General features: G+C 36.8%; 1 protein-coding gene across 1 annotated transcript in view; it reads left to right on the top strand.

Annotated features, from left to right (window-relative positions):
- Positions 1-5821, top strand: part of wdr46 (WD repeat domain 46) — a 19193-nt gene extending 13372 nt beyond the window's left edge. Inside the window, 4 exon segments of the mRNA XM_079637796.1 lie at positions 615-689; positions 691-843; positions 3677-3790; positions 5079-5821. Coding sequence (XP_079493922.1) covers positions 615-689; positions 691-843; positions 3677-3790; positions 5079-5195 — 459 coding nt within the window. The 3' untranslated portion in view covers positions 5196-5821.
- The last annotated feature ends 6223 nt before the right edge of the window (positions 5822-12044 follow it).

The following is a 12044-nucleotide window of genomic DNA, read 5'->3' on the forward strand; positions in this document are numbered from 1 at the left end:
AAGTGGACAGAAGAGGCGGATTAAAACACCAGGTGTAAACGGGAATGTGTCTCTCCTCTACTTGTGATCCGATCAACCAAAACGCATCTTAAAGGGGTGGTATAATGCCCCCTTTTACAAGATGTAAAATAAGTATCTGATGTCCCCAGAGTGTGTGTGTGTGAAGTTTTAGCTCAAAATACCGCACAGATAATTTTTATGTAGCATGTTAAAAATGTCCTTTTTTGAGGGTGAGCAAAAATGCGTTGTCCCTTTATATGCAAATAAGCTTCTCCCGGCACAGGGGGCGGAGCTACAACAGCTTGTTATTAGCAGAGCCATATATAGCCCTTTGTTGCTAGGCGGGGTTTATGTAAATTTTAGGGTTGGTGATGTCACTAACCCGTGAGGAATGTCATGTAGTCTCTACTAGCTGTTTGTTGTAGTTCTTAAAAAGCGATTTCTGTAAAAGAAATTTGAACTTTGAGCGTTGTAACTTTGTTGTTTATGATCAAACAGCAACATTACACACTAACTAAAGTTAGAAAAGTGAAATCATAATCAACCACCCCTTTAATATCGGGTGTAACCGAGGCCTGAATGTCACAAAAAATGTACAGGTCACATTTCACTAGAAAAAAGGAGAATGCAAGCTCTTGAATGTCTCTCCAGGTGCAGGAGAGCCGAACTTTGATGCCCTGGACACAAACCCCGTACCGCAGCTTTAAGCAGAGACAGGAGTGGGAGGTCAAGGCCCTGCTGGAGAAGGTGCAGCCGGAGCTGATCGGCTTGGACCCGGGGCAGCTGGGTAAAGTGGACCGGGCCAGCTTTGAGCAGAGGCACAAGGAACGGGTTGAGGCATTGGTAAGTTCAGCTCTGGTAACCCTGCGCAAATACACATCTGACCCTGGACCACAAACCCAGTCTGGAGTCGCGCGGGTATATCTGTGGCAATAGCAACTATACATTTTATGGGTCAAAATTCCTACCACCCCATTTTTCTTTTATGCCAAAAATCATGAGGATATTAAGTTAAGATCATGTTCCATGAAGATATTTAGTAAATGTCTTACCGTAAATATATAAACATGTATTTTTGTGAGTGAATGCAGCACAATCGTGAACATAAATGCACAACTTTAAAGGAGATTTTCTCAATGTTTACATTTTTTTACATCCTCAGATTCCAGATTTACAATGATTGTGTCTCGACCAAATATTGTCCAATCCTAACAAACCACACATCAATGGAGAGATTATTTATTCAGCTTTCAGATGATGTATAGATCTCAATTTAAAAAAAATTAACCCATGTGACTGGTTTTGTGGTCCTGGGTCACATATGGCCAAGAGACAGGGTTCCCGCGGGGTCTTAAAAAGTCTAAAATTCTGAACTTTAAATTTAAGGCCTTAAAACGTCTTAAAAACGGGCAGATTTTCATCCGAGGTCTTAAATTTAATTTAGTCAGGTCTTAAAAAGGTTTTACCCTCGTTCATTTCCTGAAATGCTGGCCACAGAAAGTTATTACAAAGTAGCAAAAAAGTTTGGAGTCGTAGCCTACAAAGCGGAGCTGTAGCAGGGGTCTCCGACACGGCGCTCGCAAGCTCCAGCAGCTCGTGCCCTGATTGGCGGTAGCTACCAAAGAGGCCGTTCACATATTGCGTCGTTTGCACGCTCAAGTTCGTTATTTCAAATTTAGGCGCGCGGCAAGCGCACTCATATTAGAAGCAATGCGGCCGTTTTTTCCAGGCGGAGCGAGATAAAAAAAAAAAGCTCAACTTTTCAGAATTCTGCAAGCGCACCGCAGGTCGTGTGACAAGAACCAACCAATCCGCTTCACCCTTTCCGTAACAACATTGAAAGCTCAGTCAATATGAAGGATGGGGGTGCACCGTGCACCCAAACACTGCAGGTGTTTTTCTCTTCTCCGTAAATATATAATGGCTACAGCAAGCGTTTATCAGTGGTGGAAATCATTAGCTAGCTACTGTCGTTGTGGAGAGCGCAGTGCATGGTTGCATAGCAACGACAGACGCAACGGGAAAATCGGACCAAATATTACTATTAATAATAAAAGATAAGCTAATCTGCATTGTAAATGTCAGTAATTTATCTTTTTTTGACACATTAATTCTATAAAAAATTATTTAAAGGCTGAAATACGTGAGGTTTATCTTTTTATAAAACCTTTTTTTGTCAACTTTATTTGAACTTGTACATGTTCTAGCCATCATTTTTTTATGTTATTATTTTAATGTTTATGTAAACAAAAAGGGCATATTGATGCTAATTTTATTTGTTATTTGCTGGTTAATGCGTCATGTAGGTCTTAAATTTAAATCTTTATGGTCTTAAAATGTCTTAAAAAGGTCTTAAATTTTACTTACTGAAACCTGCAAGAACCCTGAAGAGAGCTGGAACATCCAATTAGTAGATGGCGATATGACCAATATTTTCACAATATCATAACATTTAATTTCACGATAAAGATATACAGGTGGATCTTGAAAAATTTGAATATCATGCAAAATTTCATTTATTTCAGTAATTCAACTTAAAAGGTGAAACTAATATATTATATAGACTCATTACATGCAAAGTGAGAAATTTCAATAAAGAGTCTTTATTTGTCATAATTTTGATGATTATGGTTTACAGATTATGAAAACCTACATATGGAGCCCCTAGAGGGACATGAAGGGAAAAATATGAGACGTGAAAAAAAATTTGTGTCAATGCTTTTGTGTTCCCTCCGAGAAACTCAAAATGCAAGAACATTGAAATGTTTTTTTTTTTCCTCATCTCATTTATTTTTCTTTCTTCATCACCATGACCCTTTAGGGGCTTCGTAACAATAAGAAACAAATTAAAAACAATAGTTCAAAGAAACAAATTAGATCACGTTAAAAAGAGATCAAAGAAAATTAAGAAATACTGCAATAATCAAATGTAAAAAAAAAATAATAATTCTACATAGTATGAATGAAATATAAATTGATTTTTATTAAAGCTACAAAAGTTATTCAGTCGAGAGTAGTGAGTGATTTTCTCTTTGTGGTTTAAAATTAACATTAATGAGAGTTTTCACCTTGTTTATGTTCACTTTTAATTCAATACTCTGTAACTTCTGTTTTAAAATTTTACAAGCCTAACCAGGGACAGGGGTTGCGAATTAGTCATGGCTATAAACCTGTATGCATGGCATCTACTTTGTATTTTTTATAAAGGAATGTTTTATGCATTTGTCCCTGTCAAATAAACATTAAATAAATAAACTTCAGACTAGACATGTATCAGTATTCGGTAATATATATCGCAATAATGAAACATGCACAATACTGTTATCGTGGGCACTTGAAAATACTGTGAATAATTATTTATTACAAATAAATAACATTTCTAGAGTGCGTTTTAAGAATACTTTACCCTTCAACCATTTAAAATGCACAAAAAACAACAACAATAGTGTTTAGTTTATAACACAGCTCGGCCAGAGCCGTTGACCAGCAGTTTCTCCTCATAATCTCCATATCACTATAAATTACAGCATTCTGTGCAGAACTCAAATGATGCCTGATGTTTTCTGGTCTACCTCGATCACATGATCCGCTCTGTGTCGTGTCTCCGGACCGGAGCGTACGAGAAACCAGACGGTTTGATGTCATTGGTTCAGACTTTGTCTTGTCTTTATTTCAGGGCTTTGATCCATTGGCAAAAGAGAAGTTTAAGCCCATAAAAAAGAAGAAGGGAAGAAGCTCGGCTGGTTCTGTGGAGAAGAGAAAGAGGAAAGTCGCCCATGAGGATCAGAGGGTATTTACCGTTTACTTGTTCTCCGTTTGTCTGTCTGTCTGTTGTCTTTAATGTATGTGCGTGTTCAAGCTCAAGAGCGCCGGAGAATGCTTGTGTTAGTGGTATTTGATACTGATGATATGTTTGAGGTGTGTTAGAATCATTAATCTGAAGTATTAGACTGGTGTGTTTGTAATCGCCTCGCTCCGTTTGACACATTTTGGCTTGTTGACAACAGGTAAAAAATATATATAGCGTAACAGGCCAGAATATCATAGACTTGATTAGGGCGGGCGATATGGGCAAAAAAAATTATCACAATAATTTTTTTATATCAGTCGATATCGATAATTATCACGATAAATGTCAAATCTTTATTTCTTTCAAGTTTAAAGGCAGATTTTTGCTCCTAAGTGAAAGTTGTAGAAACGAGCGTTAATATTGTGTTTTAAACTCTTTATTGTCAGAACACATCATGACAAACACTTGCCAAACAGGGGAACATTCACAAATCTGAGTGAACATTCAAACATTTGTCATTTTTTCTTAACAAAATAAATATCTTAATATAAAAAAATATTTCTTAGTTTCTGCATGTGCTAATTTTGTATTTTTATTTAAAATGTAATATTCTGACTCTTAAAGTTATATTAAAATTAACCATTGGTCATCCAGCATCATGCATTTAGATCATAACCACAGATAAACCGGGCATAGCCTACAGCACCGCACTATCATGGCAACATGTTACTTTATGGTTTATTAGGGCTGTCAAAAAATGAATCGTGATTAATTCAAATCCAAAATAAAAGTTTGTGTTTACATAATATATGTGTGTGTACTGTGTATAATTATATATATATATATAAAAACACACACAATCATGTATATTTTTAAGAAAAATTGGTTATATTTATATATAAAATATTTATATATAATATAAATTATATAAATGTATATACAGTATATAAATGCAAATATTTCTTAAATATATACTTGAATGTGTGTGTATTTATACATAATAATTATACACAGTACACACACATATTATGCAAACACAAACTTTTATTTCGCGCGTGGTTCAAATGAGTTTCGTTCCGCTTTTGGCACATAAACATTATCGAATATTTATCGAACTCTTGATATCGTTTTATCGAGAAAAATTATATCGCGATAACTATCGTTTTATCGCGTTTATATGTGAGGGATTTTTACGGTTTAAAGTCTCGCTTACCCACAAATCCTCTCAGTATAGTGTTTCTCTTTTGCTCTTTGTTCACATCACTTCCTCTCGCGTGTGATTCTGCAGGATGTAATTCGACAATCTGTACAAGAGAAAATGCAAAGACAGAAAGAGGTGGAAGAAAAGTCCAAGGAGAAGAGGGATTTGGGAATGAAGACGACTCTGGACCGCTTCAGGAAGTAGAGCTACGACCCCTGACCGCTGTGAACACCAGGACTAATGCAACGGACAATAGAGGATTCATAAGACATTTTTATAACAAAACCTCCGGGTGTCATTTCTACTGTTCCTTGATTGTGTACAAAACAAAGCTATTTGCTTGCTTAATAAAATGCCTAGAATATCTATAAGAAATGGCACATGTGTTTATCTTTAAAGACCCAGGAATAGTTTTCCTTGTTTTGATGCAGGACAGCAATTGAGTGTACATTGCTGGATATACAATATGAAGATTGTATGAAGTAACTTTTATCTTTATCAACACTGACAGTGAACCGCACATAGCAGTATAAACACACATCTATGGGTACATTATGCATCACATGACTAAACGTGTCATCGTTAGGGTTTCGTATCGTTTGAATTTTAACGATTCTGATTCTTATCGATTCCTAATTTAAATTCTAATAAGGTAAATCAAAAAATTATATCATTCACATTTATTCTGTCATTACATCTTAACTCCTTAAGCGGCCCCTTTTTTTTAATAGACATGAAAATGCACATTTCGAACTTAAATGGTTGTAATTCAAGAATGCTTTGGAATATAGATGTAAGATTGGTCTTGTTTTAATAAAAAGACATTGGGCAGATTTTTGTGGAAGTGAAATAAATTAAGAAAGTTAAACAGAAAAAAAGTTATAGAAGTTTGAGTTTATGAAAATGTACAATGTTAAAAATGTAATTATTCATATTTTATATGAAATATATATTTTCAAAACCTGGAGGACTCTAAAATTGCAACAACAAAAAAATCAAAGCCAAAAATCTGAACAAGTTGTGTTTCAAATGTTAGGTTGATATCTCTTGAAATAAGCGTTCAGTGAGATTTAGTTCGGGCGCAGTACCACACTTCTCCACTAGTGGACATTACTGCCCATATAAGGGCGCCTCCATTTCCATATGTGGTTTGAGTCTGAACCATTATTTTTACAATTTTCATACAAATTATGAAGTAGACATCCTATTCAGAAGTAGTGTTGGAAGTTTGGCAGATTTTGAAATGAATTCAACCTCTAAGAAACACAAAAGATCACGTATGTGCATTATAGCTCGCTGACACATCACTAATGCTGAATCTATTATTGTTTTCTTTATTAAAACATTTTCAGAGCCTTTTTTTCTAAAAGAATTGACCGGATGCTATCTTTTGAACTCTTGGCATGAAAACAAACTGAGGTTTCTACCATTCTTTCATGATTTTTCATGTTCATCACTATTTCAAAATAAAGGTCTGAACACGCCTTAGGAGTATGAACATATTCTTGTGGCAACTTGATAAATTACGGCTCCTCTGTCATTTATACACCAAATATGTAAACTAGAGATTGTAATCTTTCAAATGATATATAGTTCGTCAAGATTAGTTTAGGTTTAGTATAGGATATTACTGTTTTAAATATGTAATGGCGATGCCAATATATAAGGGGTTAAAAATACCACAGCAAAAACAACTAGCCTAACTATTAACTACATTTTCAAGCATTATTAAAGACAAGTAAACAGTAATGAATAAAAAAACTAACCAATAAGCAATCAAAAATAAATACAATTGAGCAGAGATACGATTCAAATAAAGTGTTTTTAGGCATAGAAACTGTTATCAAATGTAAAATAACTGCACTTTATAAATAAAATGTATACATTTATAGGTTATATTACAAGAACAGTGTGTGTCATGGTCTGATTAACGCTGTTACCAGGAATATTAGGCTGCTGTCACTTTAAGAGCTGCACGTATCCAATACACTGAGACGTACAAATGTGTCAACTGTGTGTTAACTTAAGGCATAACTGACTGTTTATGGAGATATTTTGCTAGATTTTTGTGTGTATTTGTCTTTTCAAGTGCAAAAAAACACGTAAGATAACTCAGTCCGTGCTTTGGATGTGAAACAGAAAACCGCCTGCAGGTCTTCATGCGCTTGAATGGTTTAAAATCACATTTTCCAGTAGATCTGCATTAGTGTAGACGTGTCTGAATCAAATCACCGGCTTGCCATGGTTCAGTCAGTGCTTTGTCCTCTCCTTTTCTCCATTATGCTGAACTTCACTGGAAAACAGTGATAAAGGCATGTCTGGCTTCAGCTCAATCTTGCCAAACCAGAGCGACCGCAACATCGCTGTTCATAGGGTTCAGCAACACTAATGCCGAACATGACCGCAAGAAACCAGTCGAGCTTTACAACCCGGTCAGGTACGCACTTCATAGCATCAAACCATTCCTGTTTCTGTGCAGATCTTCATCCAAGCTCTTGACATTTCAAGACTAGATTATTCCTGCAATTCCCTGTTGGCCGATCTTCCAGCCAGCGTGACTCTACACATCCAGTCTTTAATCATAGTCACCAACTCTTGGCCTCGCTCCACTGACTACCTGTACACTCAAGGCTTTGACACAGGGTATGTTTACACGACAATGATATGCTTAAAGGGGTGATATAATAATGCCCTTTTCACAGGATGTAAAATAAGTCTCTGATGTCCCCAGAGTGTGTGTGTTTTAGCTCAAAATACCCCACAGATATTTTTATATAGCATGTTAAAGTCACTTTTTGAGGGTAAACAAAGACCTCGTTTTTGTGTCTGTCCCTTTAAATGCAAATGAGCTGCTGCTTCCGGCACAGGGGGCGGAGCTTCAACTGTTTGTGTGTGTGTGTTAGCAGCTCCGATTACCTCACACAATTACCTCAGACAATGATGGAGAGACTCAAGAAGTGACAACATGTAGAAGCAACAGGACATTTCTGAATGGTTAGTTGATGAATTTATGTAGCTTATGTGTAGTTATCTTCTAGTCATTGATTAGCATATTCTGTCATGATAATCTATAAATCGTGTTCTGGGGGCGGGGTTTATGTAAACTTTAGGGTTGGTGATGTCACTAACGGGAGGAATGTTGTGTAGTCTCTACCAGCCGTTTGTTGTAGTCCTTAAAAAACTATTTCTTTAAAAGCAAATATCTCCCTTTGCTTTGAACTTTGAGCGTTGTAACTTTCCTGTTTATGCTCAAACAGCAACATTACACACTAACTAAGGCCCCGTTTACACGTACATGGTTAATTTGAAAAACAGAGACATTTCCCTTTTGTGCCCTTTGTTTACACGCAAACAGAGAATTCGCCTCTGAAAACGATTCTTTCTAAAAACTCCGGCCAGAGTGGAGATTTTGGAAAACTTCGTTTGCTCGTTTGCATGTAAACTGAGAAAAACTGAGTTTTAGGCAGCCGACGTCACAGTATGAGACTATTTTGGGGATTCTGATTGGCTAACGTGGGCTTGAGCTTCTCGTGACACTGCCACCTACAGGTTTGGCATGCTCTAGACGGCATACACCGCGGTTCGTGTAACGAACACTTTTCTGAAAACTGACAGGTGTGCACAATGTTATTTTTGAGTTTTCCGTGTACAGACTACACCATTGTCAAAACGATCCCTATTCACACGGATCCGCAAAAACGACTAAAAACGCTGTATTCTGCTGCCAGGCCAGTAGATGGCGATCAAACACTATAGACTGAACATGTAATACGCATGTGCATGACGTCATCATCTTCAGAGATTCACGTTTTTGTTGTTTACACAGAGACAGTTTTCAATTATTTGCACTTTGAAACTCATTTTCAAAAGTGTGTGTTTTCAGGCACCCAAAACGTCGTTGTCGTGTAAATGAATGGCCAAAACGCATAAAACGTTTTGTGTTTTTTGTTTTGTTGAAAATGTTAGGGCTGTAAACGATTAATCGCGATTAATTGAAATCCAAAATAAAAGTTTGTGTTTACATAATATATGTGTGTGTATTGTGTATAATTATGTTGTATATATAAATACACACACATGCATGTATATATTTAATAAAAATGTGTTATTTATATATAAAATAGTTATATTTATATATAATATAAATCATATAAAAATATATATGCATTATATAAATGCAAATATTTCTCAAATATATACATGCATGTGTGTGTATTTATATATACAAAATAATTATACACAATACACACACATATATTATGTATACACAAACTTTTATTTTGGATTTCGATTAATCGCGATTAATCATTTACAGCCCTAGAAAATGTTGTCGTGTAAACAGCCCCACAGACGCCTAATGGTTCCTTCATGATGAAGCACAAAGTCCTTTTCCAGAATGTTCACCTCTCTGTTCCTCTGTATTGAAAACCTGCCAACCTCCACCTGATCTGCTGAGACTGAGGCCCTGTTTACACACGAACGCTCGCGGGTGAAAACGTACAAATATTTGATCAGATGTGCCTTTCGTTTACACGGCGACGGCGTTTTTGGGACTTAAAAACGCAAAAAAGTGAAACCCCCCTCCAGAGTGGAAATCTTAAAAACGCTCCACCGTCGCGTTCCCGTCTAAAGGGTAAAAACGGTAAAAACGCTAAAGTCTGCTAGACAGTGAAGGCGTCGCGTACACGTTTACTTCACAGGCATGCACCAGTACAGGAACATAACAAAACATTATCAAACTAAAATATAGCATTCATTTTATTGAAAAAAAAAAAATCTGTTATTTTGGAGCGACACGTGAAGAGCACCGAGGGTTAAAGCAGCGGCTTTACCGTATTAAACATGACAAACTGTGTCAGCGTCTCTTTCACTTTCAGTGCTTCACATCGCCACCTAGCCGCCTGGAGTGCACACTACATCCAATCTCACACACTTTTGCGTCACCATATGCACGCAGATTTCCCCCTCATAACGCTCATCTAAACGCAGAATAAAAAGTGATAACGCAACGGCACTTTTGCGTTTTCTCTTCAGATCGTTTCTGTGTAAACATAGCCTTAGAAAATTTTATTTTAAAATGAACTAGAAATTAATAAATCAAATGCAACCTTTATTGGTATTGTAAAGCAACTTTCTGCATCTGCCAAAGCGAATCCAAAAATCTAAACGGCTGCTTGAAAACATGTCAACACTGTTTTGATTTCCTTCCTTCTGGTTGCTTCCCAATTCGCCTACATTTCTACACCTTAAAAGTATATACTCTTTTTGTTGAGGAAAAGTGCATAGGTTTGAGTGTGTGGCAGAATAGTAAGCAAGTTTTGGGACACCCTGCAAAAACTCATTTCCGGAAGGTTTTACCTTGACAAACTGACTGTTAAATAGGGTTCCCACGAGTAATTATTATGTTCCCACAAATGATCATCTCATGGCCATGACATATTATCACTATCCCACCCATCTTTTTTTACTGTCTATGTATCCCACCATTTAATATGACGTGGCCACGACAAAACTATATGTGAACATGTCCCCTGCCGGACACCGTAATAATCTGCCAATGAATGTCACTTTGTTTAAAGTCTGTGTAGAGAGAATGATGTCGTCTTAGCCATAGACATACATAATAAAGGCTAGATGTCTTACGGCGGAGTCTCTAACGTCATCACCCGGCGGCCATCTTGTCACAGGCAAGCTTTCTGGCGGGCTCTGTGGTTCCTGATGTAAGGTGATGATCTGCAGGAACACAAATCCTCTTATCTCGCTGAAATCTTGACGGATTTACAAACGGTTTGGTTTCTTACAAACTTTATAACGTGGCTATAATTCTGGATGCTTGAACATGTTGAAATATATAATATTATAATTATTCATAAGTATGCTGTGTCATAACTACATCTCTGACGTTTATAACAAACCAACCAGTTTGGAAATCGATAGAAAATTGAGCAAGTTATGGTTATTTAAAAAGTACATGCACCATTAAAACACAATGTTACGAGTGAGCGAGCTGACTGTGACAAGATGGCCGCCAGGTGCGGACGAGACATCTAGCCTTTATTATGTATATCTATGGTCTTAGCGACCTCTGATTTAATAACTAATGATCCTTGCGACGGAAGTGAATCAATCAAAACTAACTTTAGATGGAAAATATCTTTATTCAAGAACCGCTATAAATCCAAAACAATCTCTGTTACCTTAAGGTGCTATGTGGAGTTTTTCTACTGAAATGAATCCATTTTTTATTGCCTGTGTGTGAAGGGGTTGTAATCTCACAATAAAATGATCCACTTGGCGGGTATTACCTCTGAAAGCAAGTATTCCTATTTCTATGTGATGCTCCGGGTCGGTTCGCCGCGAAATCCAGTGACGTGACTGAGACCTGCTCCCTAGCGTCTCGCCTCGTCTACTGACTTCACACTCAACAGCGACGACACTGCAACTTTATGACATAAGAAACGACCAGCACAACACAGACTCCAACACAAACTCCACATAATAATAAAAGCACACGCACTAGCACTCACTTGTAGACGTACTGGTTGCAATCTGAAACATCACGGCTAGATGCCGCTGAAAACTCCACATAGCCCCTTTAAATTATCCGTTTATTACTGTAAAGCCACTTTGAAACAATCTACATTGTTAAAAGCGCTATATAAATGAAGATGACTTGACTTTGTGAACACTAGAGGGAGCCACAGTGTTTAGTGATGTAAAGCTGGGCGAGGCCTCAGTTCTTCACAGATGAAGATGCCGTTTCCAGCTCATGCTTTTCAACAGCATGCATTAAAACACAGTGTCACTAATACAGCTGAATGACTCGTGTTCTTTTTAAAATGTCATTACTATAGTAATAACTATAAATGATGCCTAATAACATGCAACTAACCCTATCACTATAGTAAGTACATGTTAATTAATATTACTCAGTACCTGAATGTGTAATTAGAGTTTAATAAAGACGCCTCAAAATAAAGTGTAACCCTGTATTCATACGACACAAATGAAAAAGCTGAAAATACACAAACAAGTATTCATTACCTCAATACG

This window comes from Phoxinus phoxinus (assembly GCF_949152265.1).
Source record: "Phoxinus phoxinus genome assembly, chromosome: 15".
NCBI lineage: Eukaryota > Metazoa > Chordata > Actinopteri > Cypriniformes > Leuciscidae > Phoxinus > Phoxinus phoxinus.